Below are 22463 nucleotides of genomic sequence, written 5' to 3'. Positions count from 1 at the left end.
CTGCCACTATGCTGACACATTTGTTGGCATTTTTAACTCCGCCCTCTTTTGAAAAGAGCACAATCTCATTTGAATTTAAAGCGACAGTGACCAAAATGGTAGAATTAGGATCAAAGCCTAAAAGGGGCAGTTTTAAAGAGTTGTAAAACATAATTTGTGTAGTATTTTGAGCTGAAACATCACATAGACACACTGGGGACATCAGATATTTACTTTACATCTTGTAAAAGGGGCATAATAGGTCCCCTTTAAAACAAATAAACATTTAAACCCTTTATGTTGAATTATTATCTATTATTAATCATCTAATTTGCATCATGTGCTTTGCTACATGAACAAAATAGGTTTGCTGTCCAGATGCGACATCGTACTGTAAGAGAAATAATGCATTCAAACAGGAAAAGAACTTTCACATGTCAAGGCCAAGGGAGCACAGTTTCACTTGATTTTTACTGCCGTTTCATGGCTTAACACCAATCAAAATGCCACTTCCACTGTATGGCTATTGACTTTCATTTGAGTTTATGGCGCTTCACTCTATGGAAATGGAGAGTGGAATATTAGAGCATTAAACGTTACCTTCATCCGCTTTTATAGGAGAATCCATACGTGATGCGCAAGGAGAACTACCAGGACTTTCAGGGTAGCGATCAGTACGAGGGCTTCTGTGTGGATATGCTGCGAGAGCTGGCAGACATACTGAAGTTTTCCTTCCGGATCAAGCTGGTGGATGACGGCCTGTATGGAGCTCCAGAACCTAATGGCTCATGGACTGGCATGGTGGGGGAACTCATCAACAGGGTATGCATGTCTGCACACAAACACACACACGCACACACCGCCAAAATTAGGCTCTGTGGGCGCATTGTGTAAAAACAGAGACGCTTTCCAGTCACACTGACCTCAATGAAACACTTGGGGGTTTTACAGAATGGCTTTGGTAGATTTTTATGTCTCTTTTATGTGCTTTTAAATCATCAGGAAATCACACTTGACAATTCTCATCTTCATGGAATCAGGGGGGTCTTAAAAAGTCTTCAAAAACAACATTTCAGGCCTGAAATAGAGCATTGCACTGTAGGTCTTAAATCATTTTAAACAGCTCTTAATTTTCCTATGTGTAAGTAAGACTACCCAATCAGGCTGACACCCAATCACCAATAATCCATCTCAAAAGCTTTTTTTAATATTTGAGTATTTTATTGCAACAGTTTACAACAGCTGTTAGACATGTTTACAGCAAATTCACCAAATTAAATTTCCTGGGGAATCAGGTAGAGAAAACTAAAGCAACACATCCCTTTACATGACCTGCCATTAATACAAAAATTATTCAAGAAAGTAACTGAGCCATTCGAAAAAATCCTTAGTGATTAGTCCTGTATAAGACCCCATTTACGCTAATACGTTTTTAAACTGCGTTTTAAAATGAAAACGATCCACGTCCACTCTGGCGTTTCACCTAGCGTTTCTGAACAACTCTCCGTCCACACTATACTGCTGAAAACACACATCACGTGACCACACACACACTCTGGCATGCACTGCAGCGATGAGAGCTGCGCACGTTGGACTGTTCATCAAGGATCTACCGCTGGATCTATTCTCACTATATTTGTTAAACGTGATATTTAATTCATCTTGTGGTCTTTATCTAACGGCATATTCCCTGACTTTGTTCTTTTGAATCTATTACTTGTTCTCAGGTAACGTGTTTTAGCTGAGCGCAAAGATAAGTCAATATATTAAATAATGTAACCACGTACACTGATTCTGACTGATTGCTTGCCATTATTTCCTATATTGTATAAACCTATTGTACGTTATACTTTTATAATGGCCATTATTGATTATTAAAACTGATATTCAGCAAAAGAGAGGGTATGTTTAGTATTTTCAATGAAAATGAAAGGAGCCAGTAATGTTATAGGCTCTGTCTTGTTATAAATAAACACACAGTGAAGTTGACGGTCATATAAATATGTAGCTACACGACGCTTCAACATTTTTGGTGTCTGTTAAGTTGTTAATATCAGAATGAAAATAGGCAGCTCCTTATATCATGTTTTCATTTTATTGTTAAGAAAGTGAAACAGCGTAGCCATTGTGATGTGAATGAGGTAAGTACCCTGTTTCCTTTGAAGATTTACCCGACGTGTCCTCTGGAGTTTGTTTTACAAATCAAACTTGTGAAGTTTGAACTTACAAGAAAAGGATGCAAGACTGAATTTTGTGTAGGCTACTTAATATTGAGGAAAAATCCCCAGTCAGATAGGCGAACGCCTGCAGCCACGCCTTCGTTTTCAAATGTCTCCGTTTTCCCCCCATCCACACTGACACAGAGCTTCAGCGGTTTAAAATGAAAACGGCCCCTCCAGCATTTTCAAAAAGCTCCGTTTTCCGAGTAGTGTGGACGGATGACGTAACTATAGCAAAACGCATGCAAACAGGTCCTAAGTCTTACAAGGATCCTAAAAGATTCATAAAAGTCTTAAAATGTCTTAAATTTCAAAAACAATATTTTAGGCCTTTAAAAGTCTTAAATACACTGAAATACAATGTTTTAAGTGCTAAATCATTTTAAACAGGTCTTAATTTTCCATGTCCATGTAAAGCTACCCAATCAGGCTGACACCCCATACAACAAAACCTATATATATATATATATATATATATATATATATATATACCATCACCTTGGAATTATAAGGTTCTATCTTCGTTCTGAATTATTTTGGGATATTTAGCATCAAAGTTTTTGCAAACAGTATGTATGTAACATTTGTTTTTTTTTTTATAAAAAGCCTTAAAAGTAAACAACTTATAAAAAAAACATCCAATAATGTAAATAAGTTGTCATTTAATAAGAATATGTCAATAACTCAATTTTGACAAAAATGTCAGATAGAACCTTATAATTCTAAGGTGACGATATATATCTACGTTTTTTTTATTGCATCACTTCACAACAGCTGTTAGACATTTTTACAGCAAATCAGAGAAAGAAAACTAAAGCAACACATCCCTTTATCCCACATCCCATGATTTTTCATTAATACAAAAACTATTTACAGAAGTAACCGGCCATTTGAAAAAAATCCTTAGTTTTTAGCCCAGTGCAAGTCTGAAATTTCATTCATAATGGACTTAAAAGGGTCTTTAAATGTTTTAAATTTGATTTGAAGAAACCTGCAGAAACCCTGGGAATATTGCAATGAGTTTTTGTCTACACGTACACAGGCATTGCTATAAGCTGAGTTTTCCCCACTTTTCTCAAGCCAAACCAACAGGACGGGAAATGCGGGGTTCACACCAAATGGGAATTAAGTATTTAACAGCGAAACTGCGTAGAATTTTTTTGCGATAGTTTCCAAAAATTCCAAATAATTCTTTGGATGGAAACATAGCTATTGTCTCCTTTTGTTTTATGTAGCACATGTTTATTTCCCAATATTATATTGAAAGTTCAAAGCAGTGCTTCAGACACCAGCCTGTAGACCCTCCCTTCAAATTGAGCCAAAACAGTGGTCGAAAGTGGACAAAAGAGACGGATAAAACACCAGGTGTAAACATAAATGTCTCCTTCTTGACTCATGAGCTAATTGACCAAAAAAATCTTTATCCCAGATGTAAACAATGCCCACACTATTGAAAATGTACAGCGCACACACAGCCTACCGTGAAATGTCTTTGAAAATGTACAGTTAGAAGCCCTCCTGTATATGTTTAACAGAAAGAAGATTTTTTTCAACACATTTGTAAACATAACAGTTTTAATAACTAATTCCTGATAGCTGATTTCTTTTATTTTTTGCCGTGATGACAGTACATAATATTTGACTAGATATTTTTCAAGATAATAGTATATGGTGACATTTAAAGGCTTAACTAGGTTAATAAGGTTGACTAGGCAAATTAGAGTAGTTAGGCAAATCATTGTATACAGTGGTTTGTTCTGTAGACAATGAGGAAAAATGTATTGCTTAATAATATTGACCGTAAAATGGTTATTAACCCCTTTGTACTGTTGGGGATGCACTCTAGGGTGATTTTGAGTCTTAATTTGGCCACAACATTTTCTGTGTTTCAGCTAGCAGAATGATTTTTGGTGGCAAATCTCATTTTGACACATATTTTGAGAAAATGCTTGGATTTTTAATTTTTTTTTAAACTCAACATCTCAATCTGGGCTAATTTACTATCATTTTGTTATGTTAGGGATGTAAAACCCAGTAATTTAAACTGCTGTGAAAATTGTTTTGCATAAATCTGTTAATCAATCTCAGTCCTGATCAAAACTATTCAATTGTTTAGGAAATGACAGGATTTTTACTCTACTTTAAAACTGTAATTGCCAAATTTATAAATGATGTCACTGATTTGGTGAAAAAATTAATAAAATTATTAAAAAACCTTTTATTAAAGACTTGGACATGTGAAACAACATTGCCTTTAATGCATGGTTTTTAATTGATTTAAATTTTTTTCTCCATAATTTTGTGTTGATGGCTGTTTTTGCCCCATTAACTTCCATCATGACATTTTTTTTTTGTTACAAAGCCATGTCACATATAATCAGGCATTTTTGATTGTTGGTGGTTTTTGCTGTTGGGAAGACGTCAAATTTTCCATTTTTACTGTTGATCATCAGTAGGCCCACACGGAAGCTGAGCGCGCAGATTTTTGCAGAATTCTGCAGATTTTTAGCCCATAATTAATTCTGTTTATTTACTTGAGTAAATGTGTGTAAATCTATATTTATTCAGCTTTTAAATTAATCACAGTAATATTATTGACTAATATGAAAATATTCATCTGATTTATGTACAATGCAGTTTGTACAGTAATATTTTCTGTCTTTTAGTAGATCTATTATATGAGAGACTTGCGCTGTATACCAAATAAAGTGGATCTAATTGGATTTGCATTTTAAACATTAAATAAAAGGTATAATTTTTTATTTCACATATTAAGGTTTTAGTTATGATACTCTCAAAATCATACTGCAGAAATTGGCAGATTTTTAGCAAAATTCTCAGCAGAAATAGCATAAAACGTCCGCAGATTCCGCCTGGCCCGTTGGCATCATTACCCCTTTAGATAGGCCTGTGCAAAAAAAGCTTAGTTTCTCGATTTTAAAAGTTTGTGTTGTGTATCTGTGTGTGAGAGTGACCTTTGCGCGCTTACCTTGATGTGTCTGAGAAAATCTAAATATGCATCTCAGCTCTCAGAACTACATGGAGTAAACAAAAACAAAGACTGTGTATTTATGCACCATCAAATGTGGATATAATGGAAGTCAATGGGGCAAAAAACAGCCACTAACAGTAAATTAGGGAGAAAAAATGAAAATCTAACAACGCATCAAAGCAATGTTGTTACTAACCGTTCACATGTCCAAGACTGTGATAAAAGAAAAAAAAAATCCAGTCATTTTGTGTGTGTGTTTTTATTTTTTTCCACCAAATCAGTGACATTCTTTGTGAACTTGGTAATTAAAGAGTTAAAATCCTGTCATTTTATAAACAATTCAGTAGTTTTGATCAGGACTGGGGTTGATTAACAGATTTCCACAAAAAAATTGAAAGCAAATATTAATCTGATGAAATTTTTCAGCAGTTTAATTCAGTGGATGTTTTCATTCCTAACATGACAAAAAGGTGGTAAATTTGAACAGTGCAGAAGGGTTAAAAAATTAAAAACTGCTTTTATTCTAGCCGAAATAAAACAAATAAGACTTTCTCCAGAAGAAAAAATATTATAGGAAATACTGTGAAAAATTCCTTGCTCTTAAACATCATTTGGGAAATATTTTAAATAATAATAATAATTTTGACTTCAACTGTACCTTTTAGATCAAGCTCTTTTGTATGTTCAAATGTTTAAACACTAGCAGCATTTCCTCACGGCTCCTTTTGCAGCCGATTTTGTCCAATTACAGATATTAACGCTATTCACACTAATGCTAAAAATAATGACGATGGTAATACGATCGCTAATGCCATTCTATTAACCTCAGTGTAGGCAGGTCTCACCAAACCCTTTTGAAATACGCCAACACATACTAATCAGTTCCTTCTGTATCTAATTATTCTGCGCCACTATACCATTACAGCTGCTAAGCCAGCGTACGGTTGACACATGTTGGCGTGTTGTGTTTGTAAAGTATGCACACTTACCGCCTATGTTTCTCTCCGCGGACTCGCACTTCAGCTATTCCTTCGCACCAGCGTTTGATGACACCCTTTGAAGCAGTTTACAAAGCTCGCGCTCGGTAATCAGTTAGGCTGTAATTAAGCAGATTGAGAGATATCTGGGGGACACTTGGGTTTTTAAGCAGAATAAACGGCTATTGATCAGCCCTGGTGTTGGGGAAACTACTTTGTTTGACAAGCCACAAAGCTGCTTGTGATTTAAAATAGCTGGTTTCTAATAAAATGTAGGTAATTATGTGTAAATGCTATTTAATTGGATTATATTGAATGTAGTTAATGCATTTTTAAAATAAAAAAACAATATCTGGCTAAATAAAAAGAGGATTTTCATCTTTGAACAGAATGATTTAGGCCCAATCCCAATTCTACCCCTTATGGCCCGTTTCCACTGAGTGGTACGGTACGGTACAGTTCGGTTTGGTACGCTTTTATGGCCGTTTCCACTGTCAAAAAACGTACCGAACCAAACCGTACTGTACCACTTTTTCGGCACCCTTTCGAAAGGGTACCAAACACGAGAACGGGTACCAAAAGGCGGAGCCACATGCGCAGCTGAACGCTATTGGATTACAGAGATACATTATTCGCTTACGCAACAAGCCAGAATGAAAACAAAAAACCCGCCATGTTTGAAATACACAGCCGACGAGCCGAGACATTACAGCGGAATGATATATACATATAATAACGAGCCATGGTCGACCCGGGCTCAAACAAACCTTGTCGTCGTCTTGATAAAAAGCCACAAAGCCAAGAAGAAGAGCAGATTTACCCTGTGCCCCGTAGTTTTTTACGAGCCAGTCTGAGCCGCGAGCGGTTTCGATTTCTTGCTAGCGCTCGCACACGTCTAACATTATATCTGAAATAACAAACTTCTTGAGCTGATGATAATAACCTGCGCTTGATTATTGACGTGCTTTTGAAACCCGATCCTGTCAGACACTGACAAACACGAGAGTGAAGCATCAAGAAACAAAGGAGAAGCCGGAAAAAAAGGAGCACATTATTTTTCAGCAAACATGAACAAAATGCCATGTATAACTAAGTTATTATCTTCATCTTTTGGACTAATATGAACCGGGAATGACGGAATTACTGTCTAACAGAGGCTACATGTGCTGCTGAAGATTACATACACAGATAAGAGGTTTTCACTGACTGTAGGCTATATTTTGTGTTGTTTTTGAACCTAAATACGGACGAAATGTCTGCTATATGTAGTTCTTCTGTAGTTAGTAACATATCGGAGACTGTAAGGGGCTGTATGTGTTTATATATGTTCATTTATTTAGTTATTTAATATAATTACAGACGTTACAGTGGGCTGTTTCGCACTGTCATTGATCTGCAGTTATAATCAACTCATGTTCATAGAAAAATTAGTAATAAACATTTCTACACAAGTATTTATGTGTGTAAAGCGTCTGTTTTGTGAGAAGTGCTTCTCATATGATATGTAAGTGACCCGTACAGCTTTACTGTAGACATTTCCTCGAGCGAGAATGACATCGACTGAAACTTTCTGTCATACACCACGCCCACCAAAAGAGTACCCTTGTTAGTGGAAACGCAAGCCTGATAAAGGTGACCCGTACCAAACCGAACCGTACTGTACCGTACCAGTCAGTGGAAACGAGCCATTAGCCCTTACCCTTACCCCTTGTTTTGTGCGTTCCCATGAAGGGGTAGGGGTGTCCCAATTCTCTTTAGCTTGAAGGTGTGGGGCTAGGGGGAAGGGGTAGAAAGCATTTTGAACTAAGATTTTTCAGGACCACACTTGAAACCAAGGGGTAAGAAAATTTCCCAGAATACACCAGCCACAACGGCAGGATAGTTGCACCCGGAAGTAAGTAGATCCACATATTAGTATTTTTGTCATTATTATGAATTTCTACAACAAACAAGCACATGTTTTAATATATTCATAACCGCGTTCATGCTTTACCGTCATACTTATAAAAAAAATGCTAAAATAAAAACCGCTAAATTTGGCTATCTATAATCAGCCTGATCTCATGAGAAAACGTAAGTATTTTACGTTTTGTCAGTTTAGTGGCTAATTCGTACAAATTCGTACGAGTTCAGTCGTACGAAATTGTACGATTTTAAAAAGGAGGCGTGGCACCTAACCCCACCCCTAAACCCAACCGTCATTGGGGGATGAGCAAATCGTGCTAAATTGTACAAATTAGATCGTAAGAATTTGTACGTATTAGCCACTAAATCAAAAAGTTCACGAATTGCCGTGCGATTGTGTTGCTATAATCCATAATAATAACTCCTGTACAGCAGTCTCAGAACATACTGTCAATTGATAACACTCAAATACCCTGTCAGAAAAGTCTAGATAGGAAAAATAGAAATAATTATTGGGATTGGGCCTTACAGGAATTACCTCTAATAAAACAGCAAAACATGAAGGTTTCTATGAATTAAAATTAAAATCAAATTAGCAAATGATTTTGCTCTTCTTCTCCCAAGGCCCTACTGTTTAAGGAACTATTCCAGGGCCACAAAAGAAGACTTTCTGACCTTAGAAAAGCAAAAAAGTGACTCAAAACAAAACTCAAGCCTTGTTAGTGGATTCCCATTCATAGCAAAGCACACACTACCTAACTAAAGTTTTCGTTGTTCCCAGTTGTAATAACTTGGCTTCTAGTTGATCATTTGGAAAAGTAGCAGAAGGTCGATTTTCTGAGGAATCATCTGTTGAACAGCATCCCAGTCATCACAAATATTGCAGAAGATCTACTGGAACCCGCATGGACCCAAGATTCTCACAGAAATCAGTCAAGTTTGGTGAAGGAAAAATCATGGTTTGGGGTTACATTCAGTGCAAGAGATCTGCAGAGTGGATGGCAACATCAACAGCCTGAGGTATCAGGATATTTGTGCTGCCCATTATATAACAAACCACAGCAGAGGGTAAATTCTCCAGCAGGATAGCGCTCCTTCTCATACTTCAGCCGCCATATCAAAGTTCCCGAAAACAAAGAAGGTCAAGGTGCTCCAGGATTGGCCAGCCCAGTCACCAGACATGAACATTATTGAGCATGTCTGTGGTAAGATGAAGGAGGAGGCATTGAAGATGAATCTAAAGAATCTTGATTAACTGAGAGTTGTGCAAGAACTTTCTTTGTCATTCCAGATGACTTTATTAATAAGTTAATTGAGTCATTGCAGAGATGTATGGATGCAGTCCTCCAAGCTCATGGGAGTCACACACAATATTCATTCTTTTTTCACTGCGCCATGACTTTATATTCTATACTGGACATTATTTCTGTTAAGTGACAAGACTTTTGTCTAAGCAGAGTCAGACCTTACTGTCCTAAATAAATAATTAAAAATCAAGGTATGATCATATTTCATTTGGTAAAATAAGCGTAATCAAGAGGCCTTTGCCTTTCATACAAGCCACTTCTGATACCAAATGATCCACTAAAGGTCAAGTTATTATTAGTTGTTCCTAAAACTTGGATAGGTGACAAGACTTTTGTCAGGTATTGTAAAACCATGCTTCTTTCAGCACTTGCCAGAATCCATCCTTAGATTTACACTGTTTTCTTTCGTTAACGAACAAAAACCTAAGAATTTTGCATGCCATATTAAATGAAAATGTTTGAATAATGTCTGTTTGAATATAAATCACCCCTTAAATATTCAAGCATGTGGCGCTGTGTTGAACAACCAATACAATCTGAAAATATTTAAAAAGTCCTCTAAAATTCAAATAATTGTTTTCAGTATTGTGGATATTGATTATCACAACATATTGCATTATTGAATATCGCTATATGTCTACCTCTACAGGAAGTCCCCATAAAAATGAAAACAGTAGTGTGTGTTTGGACTGACAAAATAAGCACATGATCTTAGTAAGCAACTTGACAAAACAGTTAATATTTTCTGGTTTTCTGGTTATGATTCCAGAAGACACGTTAATCCAGCACTAAATATTTCATAAAATGTCACCAAAATGCTGTATTTAAACTTCTTAATCAAAATACAAAACATGGAGGGAAAAAATGCAAAAAAGTCCGCTTTTAGAGAAAGAGAACCCCCAACCACCGCCACCCCCCACCCCCCCTTTCACTAGGCTGGCTACGGGCCTGATATATATATAGTTGAAGTCAGAATTATTAGCCCCCCTTTCAATTTTCTTTTTTCTTTTTTTAAATATTTCCCAAATGATGTTTAACAGAGCAAGGAAATGTTCACAGTATGTCTGATAATATTTTTCCTTCTGGAGAAAGTCTTATTTGTTTTATTTTGGTTGGAATAAAAGCAGTTTTTAATTTTTTTAACCACCATTTTAAGGTCAAAATTATTAGCTCCTTTAAGCTATTGTTTTTCGATAGTCTAGAGAACAAATCATCGATATACAATAACTTGTCTAATTAATTGTGTGTGTGCATGTGTGTGTGTGCGTGTGCGTGTGCATGTGTGTGTGTGCGTGTACCCTTAATGGTTAAACTTTGACATAGCAAACATTGCACCCACATGACTGATCAGATGTCTTCATTATGCTTTCCTTGTTTACTGGTGGTTGCTAGGTTACCAATACTACAATCGGCTGCTCTAACAACCTGATGAAAATGCACCTAATTTTCCGAATAGGGAATTTTGTGCCATTGGACTTGTGTGGTGCCTTATTAGCTGTTTCATTAGTAGTATGCTAAGGATCATTATCATTACCAGAAGGAATCATAGGTTAAAGCCTGTCTATTGCTCTTATCCTACACTGCAGAAGTGCTCGTTTTTTACGATTGTTTTAAAACTTCCGATTCGGTTGTCTATAAGACAAATGACTAGGAATATTAAACGGCAGAAAATTACCATTAATATCAAACTACTTGCTTTACAATCAAGTGTGTTCATGACTATTTATAAAAAGAAGAAGAATTTAATATGAAAATATCACTTTGCAACATGAATCAGCATAGCTCATGGTTTTTAACGTCTAAAAATCAATGGAACTGAATAAGACCGCATCACCAAAACCACCAACCGAAATACAGCCACAACAGAGGCTCCTGAATGTTTCAGTGTTTCAGTTATTTCCTGACTTTGACTGGCAGTAAAACTCCATGTGAAGGACAGTTTGAAATAAGAAAAAAAGTCTTGGTAAACTTTAATGTTTAGCAAAACAAAACGTTTTTTTTCACCGCTTTAGAAACCGCTGAGCGTCTCTTACACTACTGCAAAACACAGTTCAGTGGCATCCCTACTGTTAGTTAGTTCCCCACCACTGTCACACCCCTCCTCCCCAAAGAAGAGAGGAAAAAATAATACCACATTGGTTTTTTTTTTGTTGTTTTTTTGGTTCATTATTGTTTTTTTCTTCCTCAGGAACTTTCACTCTCTGGCTTTTTAATTCTCCCCCTTCATTTTTCATTCCATATCCCTCGTTTCCTTCATCTCTCAAGGGCACAATATTCCTTGTGTCGTCGCTGGAAGCTTTCTCTTTACCATCTCTCTGTTCTTAACCATTCCTCATCACCCCTTCCTCCACAAGTATCCGTTTCTTCCTTCAAGGACCGTCGCTTTATTCCTCCCTGCCTCTCTCTTTCCGTTTTCATCAGGCTGCACTCCACTCTTTAGCCCTGTTTTTCCATCTCCCTACTTCCCCATAATAAATAAATCTCTTTCCTTTTACCGAAGGACTCTCATATCGAATTCTCTCATCAAGACAAGCTTCTTCCAGTGCACTTACATCCTTTTATTATCCGTCCATTCATCCATCCAGCTGTCCAGTCTTGACTTTCTCTTGTTTTCCTCAATTCTTGACTCATTCTCCTTGTGCTACGGTAAATATCCTGGTTTTTGTTTTTGTCTTTATCAATGAACCTCAGATAATGACAAATGCTTTCTCTTTTCGAGTTCTCAAAACCAAGGTCAGTGTTTAGCTTTTAAAGACACAACATGAAACCAAATTGCAGACCTGTTTCCAGTCGAGCATTTTACGACAGGCACAGCGGTATGCTAATTAGCGCTTAGCAACATTGCTAAATTATTGCCACAGTAGAGGGGGATGTATTTAGTTTCTGTCAGCAAGAAAACTACTCACTAAGTTGAAGCAAAGAAAGCTAATTATAGACCATTTTTATGAAACTTTTTATTGTGCGTTTTGCTTTTAAACATGTCCAGCCATGACTGGATTTAAAGAGGAAGAACACACAGTTGAAGTCAAAATAATTAGCCTAAATATTTCCCAAATTATGTTTAACAGAGCAAGGAATTTTTACAGTATTTCTTATAATATTTTTTCTTCTGGACAAAGTTTTATTTGTTTTATTTCGGCTAGAATGAAACATATTTTTAATTTTTATAAAACCATTTATTGCTTGGTTTTGGACCTTAATGTGGGTTAATGTGAATAATGGGAAATGGAAATGCATTTGCTGCATAAACTTTGACGTATCGAACATTATGCCCACATGACTAATCAGCTGACTCCATTATGACTCAGTCCTGTTTACCGTTGGTTGCTAGGTTACCAATACTACAGTCGGCTGCTCTGATGGAAACAGCCTGATAGAAACAAACCTAATTTTCTATTTTTTTTATTTTTCAAATTGTAGATTGTTTACAGTCGAGCATTTTACGACTTTTTACAGAAAGTTGATTATAGAATATTTTCACGATGCTTTTTTATTGTGCGTTTTGTTTTTAAACATGTACAGCAGTGACTGGATTTAAAAAAGTCAGAATAATTAGCCCAAATATTTCTCAATGATGTTTCACTAACACCACTTCCGGCAGCAACCGAGCTTTCTCATGTGGTCTCCCATCCAGGTACTGACAGAGCGCAGCCCTGCTTAGCTTCAGTGGGCGATCATGTGAGAAAACAATTATGCTTAGAAACTATTATGTTTATTACAGACCCCCTAGTTTTTAAAAATGACTGATTTTGTGGTGGTAATTCCCAGAAATCTGCGATTAAAATATATTTAAAGATAATATATATATATATATATATATATATATATATATATATATATATATATATATATATATATATATATATATATATATATATATATATATATATATATATATATATATAATTACCATTTTAGGTAGCCTACTACATTTGGAATCTGACACAATGACATAATTCATAAAAATAAAGCTTATTTTGGTCTCTTGTCAAGGCAAGATCTAAAACAGATATAAAATGTTAGGGATTAAGATTGTATAACTCTCATTTTTATTCACGATCTTACTTTCTCTCAGATTTCACTCCTTGGAGCATCTAACATCATGTACCTCACTCAGGACATGCATTAGGGCTTCTCCTACCGTAATACACCTAAAACACGGATTGCCATAAAACTCATCAATGGCAGGGAAGCATTTTCTCTGGTAAAGTCTAGATAGGATACAGCTGCAGATATGCACATCAATATAGCATCATTTTTGTGACACTATATCACAATAATTCATAGTTTTACAGTACTGTGACGGTTGGGTTTAGGGTTAGGGTGGGGGTAGAAAAAATATTTTAGTTAAAAAATACTATTTATTGGGTAACTTAATAGATAACATAAATAATACTCGGTACAACTACTGAATTTATATTACTGTGACAGTTGAGTTTAGGGTTGGGCTTGGGGTAGACGTTCATAAAATGCAATAAATGTAAAATTTAATAGAAATATAAATAATTTTCATTAACTTCTGGTCGCAACTGTATCCAATCTAGCAACTGTTTTCTCTCATTAACTGAAGGAAAGGAGTCAAACGAAAACATTTACAGATTTTACGCACATCATAATACCAGCCATACATGTCAAGCATAAATAACGTCCTTCAATTCGGTCGTCATCCTTGAACCAATCTCCATCATTGTAAGCTGCTTGCTGTTTTGTCTGTTCCACTGCTCCGTTTGTTAGATTTTTGTTCCTACTTTCTTTTGCAGTTTGAAGCGCGTCAAATGCACAAAGCGCCCAAGTCATGCCACAGGATGTCTAATCACATCTTTGCATTGACTTCACATGTAAATCACTCGCACTTCATCTGTGTCTGCTTACTGCACAGGCTGCAGTGCAAAACAATCTCCCTCACTTTCATGTAATGTAATGATTGAGGGCGCAGGTGAAACGTCATTTGAGAGACACTCAAATACATCACGTGCGCTGCGTATGCAACGTCTATAAGTCATGTAAAACAATTCATTGCAAACTGAAATAATTTTTATGATATGGTTTAGAATTGGATGTTTCATGAAATTATTTGTGTTTTTTGCGATTATTTTGCATTTAAATGAAGAATTTTGCAGGATCACAAAATTACCGACTTTTTGTTGATTTTGCGTTGGATTCAGCAATTGCTAAAAACTAGGAGGTCTGTTTATTATGTTTACTATTATCTGTTTATTATTAAAACTATTTTTTTATTTTTTTATTTTATTAGAATATACAAAAGGTACACAATTTGAGATAATGCAAATACAAAGAAAATGAAACAATAACAAAAATACAAAAAACAACAACAATACAATCAAGTACCGGCAGGTGCGTGTGTGTGTGTGAGTGTGTGTGTGTGTGTGTGCGTGCGTGCGTGCGTGCGTGCGTGCGTGCGTGTGTGTATACGCGTGTGTGCATGTAAAGGTAACATGATAAACAGGTCAGAGTACATACAAAAGGAACAATAACAGTCACTAAATGAAGCAAGTAACTTATATAAGGAGTGACAACAATGCTAGTGATATAATGATAGTAATAATGACAGTAAACAAGCAAGAAAGGACAACAGTAATAATAATTAACAACAACCACTACAATAATAATAATAATAATAAAAATAAATCCCAAATACTACACCAACTACTACTACTACTACAGAGAGTTTCTAATGCTACAACTATTACTACTGCTACTACAGCCACAACCACTACTACTACAATGTGTACTACTACTGAACCTATTACAACGACTACTACCACTGATACTACTACTACATCTACTACTGATACTACTACAGGAATGACTGCTACTACAACATCTACATCAACAACGTCTACTGCTTCTGATACTACTACACAGACAACGACAACGACTACTACTACTACTACTACACATCCACTACTTCTGATACCACTATACCAACCACATCTACTACTTCAACTACTACTTCAAAACTACTTTTTTAATAAAAAACTATTATTAAAAATATTATGTTTAGAAACTATTATGTTTATTATGTTAACTATTATTAAAACTATTATGCTTAGAAACGTGTTAAAAATATCTTCTTTCCAATATCCACAGAAATTGGGGACAAAAAAATACAGTGGGGCTAATAATTCAGGAGGGCTAATAGTTCTGACTGTATATGCCTGATTTTACTAATTAAACTGCATCTTTCTTGCCATTTCATGTTTTTATATACAGTATAGTAACATAAATACACATTATATAAAATAAATAAATGTTGACTTTTGTACTATTGAATTTAAACAGTGCCGTTTTGTAACATCTGAGGCAATTTATGTGCTGTTGCAGTTTATCTTAATAAACTCACTGTTATCAGACAATGGGTGATAAATATCTCTGCAGTACTGTAGTGGCTACAGAAAATGTTGTATCAGCCTCCAAAATGACTGACTTCACTAAATCTATCTGGTATTGCTAATTGTTCCTCTTTTGTCTTTGTTTGTTGCAGAAAGCAGATCTGGCAGTGGCTGGATTTACGATCACATCAGAGAGGGAGAAAGTCATCGATTTCTCCAAACCTTTTATGAACCTTGGCATCAGTATCCTGTACCGCGTCCACATAGTAAGATACTTTTGTAATATTGGAATGCACAGATATATATACTGTACATAGATATTCATATATCAGAAGTTATTTAATTGAGATAATAGATCATACTATTGCATTTTAAGCATATTGACTGGAATTCGAATAAATATCAAAATATTATACTTATCTGTTTAATATTTCTAGGTGAACCTCATAAAAATCAGGAACATTAATTTATTATTATTATATAGTTATTATTATTATTATTATTATTATTATTATTATTATTATTATTATTATTATATAGTTATTATTATTATTGTTGTTGTTTTCGTCAAAATGTATATTATTATTATTATTATTGTCAGAATTTAAAAATTCTTATAATTCATTAGTGTTTATATAAATAATTATTGTTATTAATTAGCAAATTTAATGAAATAACAATAAAGGTCAAAATATTATACTTAGCTATTTAATATTCATAGGTGAACCTCAAAAAAACCTATCAGGAACATTTATTCATTATTATTATTATTATTATTATTATTATTATTATTATTATTATTATTATTATTATTATTAATATTAATAATACATAGCTATTTAATATTTCTAGGTAAACCTCAAAACTCTTATCAGGAACATTTATTTATTTATTTATTTATTTATTTATTTATTTATTTATTTATTTATTGTTTTATAAATTTATTATTGTTATTTATTATTATTATTATTATTATTATTATTATTATTATTATCAATACTTATTAACTTTATTATGATTATTCCTTATTAGTATTTATATAAATAAGTTAGTATTTAGTTAATATTTATATAAACATTTATCGTGATTGTTGTCAATTATTATTATTAAAAGCAAATTTAATATTATTATTATTATTTTATTAATATTAATAATATTATTAATTGTCAGCATATAATTCTTCCACAGAAATGTTTCAAAAGAAAAAAATTAATTCTGTATTTCTCTGCCTTGTGCTTTTTTTCTCAGCCCAGACGTTTTAACTTTTATTTTATAATATATGAATGCGAAGTGTTAAAATCATGAAAATTGCCTTTAATTATGCTGCCCTTTTGCCAGTGAACTAAAGCCACATTTAACTATACTGTATATATATATATAATTAGTCATTTTTCTAACAAAGACTCTCTTTATCTGATATAACCATTACACCAAATATTTATGAGAGCAAAGAAAAAACACTATTTTTGTCAGTATGAAAACATTGACAGTAGAAAGGTAAATGAAAACAGTATGACATAGGATAAAAGTGAATGTAATGATCTAACAGCAGGTTTGTTAGATATTCTTATTATTGTTTATGTAAACTATACTATTTAGTTTTCATGTGTAAATTAAACACCATCCAGTCAAGTTTAAGACTTCTTCTTGATGAAGAATTATTACAAATTTAGATTGAAGATATCATACACCTGGTTTAAAGGGGACCTATTATGCCAAAATCCCTTTTATAAGGGGTTTAAAACACAGTTGTGAGGCAACATTGTGTAAATATATATCAGCTTCTAATAGTAAAAATTAATTAATTCTATTTTTTATAATCACCCTTGATAAAAGCAGTCTGCAGAAACACTTTGATTGACATTCTCTCTTTGTACGTGTCATCAGAGGCACAATTAGGATCAAAGCCTCCCTTTGTATGTGTCATCAGAGAGGGAAAACCCTGCCCATTATTGACAATCTCTCCCTCATTAACATAGGACGTTATTCTTGTTTTTTAATTTGCCACTATTCTGACACATTTGTAGCTCCGCCCTCTTTTAAAATAGCATGATCTCCTTTGAACTTAAAGCGACAGTCACCAAAATGCCACAATTAGGATCAAAGCCTCCATTTGTACGTGTCATCAGAGGTGGGAAAACCCCGCCCATTAGTCACGATCTCCCCCTCATTAGCATAGAATGTTATTCTTGTTTTTGAATCTGCCACTATGCTGACACGTGGGCATTTGTAACTCCACTCTCTTTTAAAAAGAGCACAATCTCATTTGAATTTAAAGCGACAGTCACCAAAATGCCACACAATTTGGATCAAAGCATCCATTTGTACGTGTCATCAGAGGGGGAAAGCCCCGCCCATTAATGACAATCTCTCCCTTATTAACATAATACGTTATTCTTGTTTTTGAATCTGCCACTATGCTGACACATAGGCATTTGTAGCTCCGCCCTTTTTTAAAAAGAGCACAATCTCATTTGAATTTAAAGCGACAGTCACCAAAATGCCACACAATTTGGATCAAAGCTTCCATTTGTACGAGTCATCAAAGGGGGAAACCCTGCCCATTAGTCACGATCTTTCCCCTATTAGCATAAAACTTTAGTCTTGTTTTTGAATCTGCCACTATGCTGACACATAGGCGTTTGTAACTCCGCCCTCTTTTAAAAAGAGCACAATCTCATTTAAATTTAAAGCAACAGTCACAAAGCACCACACAATTTGGATCAAAGAGTCCATGTAAACATATCATCAGAGGGGGCACACCCCGCCCAGTAGTGACGATCTCTCCCTCATTAGCATAGAACGTTATTCTTGTTTTCGAATCTGCCACTATGCTGACACATGGGCATTTGTAGCTCCGCCCTCTTTTAAAAAGAGCACAATTTCATTTGAATTTAAAGCGACAGTCACCAAAATGCCACAATTAGGATGCAAAGCCTAAAAGGGGCAGTTTCAAAGAGTTATAAAGCAAATTTGTGGTGTTTTTGAGCTGAATTTTCACACACAAACTCTGGGAACATCAGAGACTTCTTTTACATCTCACAAAAAGAGGGCATGATAGGTCCCCTTTAAAACGTATTCACCTTACATCCAGATCTTGCATTCCTATAGTAAAATCAAACATGGTTGCAAGTGTAAAAAGCTTCAGTTCCTTGAGAAGCATGATTTGATCCAATGAATATATTGCAAGGATAAAAGCACCTGCCTTATACATAATGCATAGACGCGCAAACAATTGCGTATACTGTTTTTTCAGCATCAGAAGCTAAACTTTTACCAAACCCCTTCATTTGAAAAACACCACAATAACGAACACGAAATTGTATCAGGAAAAGCTTTCATCTGTTTTGAGATCCTCTGCTCTGTAGGACTGGTAAAAGCATTGTTTGAATTGTTGATGTGCTTTCTATAGGGCAGAAAGCCAGGTTATTTCTCCTTCTTGGATCCCTTTTCGCCGGCTGTCTGGCTCTTTATGCTTTTAGCCTATCTGGCTGTTAGCTGTGTGCTTTTCCTCGCCGCCAGGTACCATGCTGACTCCCAACGCACACACATCTATTTTCAATGTCATAATACTCACAATCCAGCGTTTCTCTTCAGATAACAGTACTCTGTTTTTTATTTGTGTGTTTGGCGTCTGCTATCAGGCTGAGTCCCTATGAGTGGTACAACCCATTCCCGTGCTGGCGGGAGCGCAGGGACCTGCTGGAGAATCAGTACACACTGGGGAATAGCCTGTGGTTTCCGGTTGGTGGCTTCATGCAGCAGGGCTCAGAGATCATGCCACGGGCTCTGTCCACACGCTGCGTCAGCGGCGTCTGGTAAGTGTGACGATCTTTCACACTTTTTATGAGGCGCGTATCTGCGAGTGTTAAAGACAGGCCTTCACAACAAGTGTCATTTCAGTATCTGCACCAGCTGCTTCTGCTAACCTGACCTGCAAACAGCCTGGGGGACAGTATTGTTGATTATAACTAAAAGTATTAAGGAGGCTTTTTGGTTCTCTTCATAAAGTTTTGTTTGTTTTTTAAAGGTATCTTACTGAAGTACTTATTGATAATTGATAATTTTTTTATACATTTTCAGGAAGTTAAATATAAAAAAACTAATTTAAATATTTTTTATTCAATATATTTTAATATTTAAATATTTTATAGATTATAAGTAAGGAACAATACGTAAATAAGTAAGTACATTTATTTAAACACTTTGGGGAAGTTGCCTGAAATAAAATAATAATTGAAATCCAAAAAAGGAATTAAAAATCTGTTGTTTTTTCAGCTTTAAATAAAATGAAGTTGATTCCAAATTCCAAAAATATTTTAAAAATTAAGAATATTTATTTATTTATTTAGAAAACCTGCTTATTATATATTATGTATTTATCAAATGAAAACGTCAAAATATGAAAATAAATGTATAATATTACAATGATCTTAAAGTAACACTGAGGGAGATTTTTATATGAAACAAAACTCTAGTGTTAAAGATTAGATTTTTACAGCTTAAACTCTGTATTGTTTCTCTTTAACTTATTTTTATAGTGCCAACAGCATGATCATTTAAATTTCTCAAATTGTCCTTTTTTTCTTTTTTCCTGACTCTTTTATAACAAACACAAAAGTTTTATACTAATGATAACCAAACCTAATCATTCTGCACTTTAGAAAACACCAAATATATATATTTTTTGTTTAATCACAATAACTGTCACAAATACGGCCATTACATTACAAATTTATGAGTAAATGTCAGAACTGTCATTAACTTTAGTTGTAATGAACTGATCAGATATATATATATATATATATATATTATAACTGATCTACTGTTGGCACTGGTGGTAGGCATGCGTTGGCTCGAGGCCGCAAACCGAGTGCCCTAGTACCCCCCACCAGTGCCAATATACAGCCATATCACACTGCTACAAGTATGACATCTCGTTTAAACAACAGTACATCAGCATAATCATGTGTATAAAAAAAAAATCAAACACTGAAAGTCTCAAAACCCTTTTGTATGAGGAACTACACTGAAAAAAATTATTCAAAGATGATTCCTTGGATTTACTCAATTTTTTACGTTAAGTGGTTGTAAACAATTTATTTGGGCTGAATTTAAACAAACAAATTAAGTTGAACATTGCTCAATTTAATTTGTTTGTTTAAATTCAACACAAATAACTTGTTTGCAACAGTTTTGCATGCAACACTTTTTTCAGTGTACTTTCTTCCACCATTCATTCACATCTGCAGCTGAGTTCAGAACAGCAAAAACTCATTCACAAACGTCAAAGATTTCCCAGTATTTCTCTTTTGCATTTGGGATTTCACAATAATTAACCCCGAAAAATACAGAGCACAGCAAACACTACCAGTTTCTGTGGTATAAATACAGCAGTACAAACTACAAAAGAGAGAAATCCACTTAGAATGTCACTTACCTGCTTTATAATGATTTGTTCAGCTGTAGTTTGAAATGACGCTGAGAAAATGCTGTTTTTCTCCCCAAAGCACTTAAGATACGGTCTCTGTCGCCATCTCTGTCGCCATCAAAGTCAATCGTGACTTTGTTTTTGGTCTGCTCAGACAGGCTGATGGCAGCCAATGCACTGAATCCGATGCTCCGAAATGATATTTAAAAATAGGCACTCTCCCTATAAATAAACTGCATAGTTGCAATGTAAACAACTACAAAGCCTCAAAAGTACATTATGTTGTCCAACAGCTGCAATGTTTGTCAAACTGTAGAGTGTCCTCTGCTTGTTGCTGTATGTGGGTGGAGTAATTTACGAGTTGTTTGCAGTGGTTTTAACAGGTATTAACAGGTGACTAAAATGTACATAGAAGTTGATAAACACCAGGATCAGCTCTTTAATATAACATCAAGGAAGCAAAGTTGGCAAAACTTTCATTTTCATTCGGATTGCCATTGGAAAAGCAAATAAAAATGACCTACTCTGCAAATGTTCTGCAGGGCAGATACTCAAACATGGTGACACATGATTTCAATTCAACATGCGCTGAACATCTGCTCTGCCTAAAGAGACCATTAACAGTCTTTTCTCACTTATTGCAAGTGTAAAGTGTGTCGACGATGTTCAGGCATGTTTGTTTTGCGTACAGATGTGCAGCATCACTTTGTGCGCTTCACCCATTTTGTAGTGTGTTTTCAGATTAGTCTCTCACCTCATCTCACGAAGCTTCTTTCTGTCTCGCTTCATTGTACAGTTTTTGTTATCAAGTCAAGCCGTCTTCGGTTCCATCTTTTCAATTTGTGTCCTGCGTCTTGCTGTTGGGGTCATTTGAGTCAGACACTTTCAGGAAGAGCAACAGTGGAATTGAAATGATTTGATCTGTGCACGCGGCGGAAGCTGAGAGTTTAATCATCTGTGGTGTGAATAAGCACAATAGATGCAACTTTAATCCCACACAGGGGTGACCCAGAAAAGCGTTCGTCTATCTGCTCGCTGTCTCCGGGATGCTCTGGGGGACGCGTGTCTGCAATTGGTCTACTTTAATTTTTGATAAAGAGCTTTTACTAAATGACATGTAACTAATCTGCGTGTTTGTGCGTTTTTTGGAGGGCGGCCTCTTGAGAAAAGTTTTCAATTCTTCATGGCTCTCTTGAAAGCTCTTTCGATGAAGACTTCCTTCATCTGGACGGGATTCACATGCTTGTGCTTGAAGGGCTCTCAAACCTCCTACTGAAAATCCTTAGTCGACGTTAATCAG

The 22463-nt window shown here is 35.1% G+C and overlaps 1 protein-coding gene across 2 annotated transcripts in view; it reads left to right on the top strand.

Moving 5' to 3' along the window:
• The window catches only part of LOC130246452 (glutamate receptor ionotropic, kainate 5), a 209669-nt gene that overhangs the window by 152913 nt on the left and 34293 nt on the right, over positions 1-22463 (top strand). For both annotated transcript variants that reach the window (XM_056479409.1, XM_056479408.1), the window contains exons 14-17: positions 598-801; positions 15885-15998; positions 19145-19254; positions 19377-19550. In XM_056479409.1, the coding sequence (XP_056335384.1) occupies positions 598-801; positions 15885-15998; positions 19145-19254; positions 19377-19550 (602 nt within the window). The remainder of the gene's footprint in view (positions 1-597; positions 802-15884; positions 15999-19144; positions 19255-19376; positions 19551-22463) is intronic.

Source organism: Danio aesculapii, chromosome 19 (assembly GCF_903798145.1).
Source record: "Danio aesculapii chromosome 19, fDanAes4.1, whole genome shotgun sequence".
Lineage (NCBI taxonomy): Eukaryota > Metazoa > Chordata > Actinopteri > Cypriniformes > Danionidae > Danio > Danio aesculapii.
The sequence above is the reverse complement of the archived record's forward strand: the minus strand, read 5'-3'. Positions and strand labels throughout refer to the sequence as shown.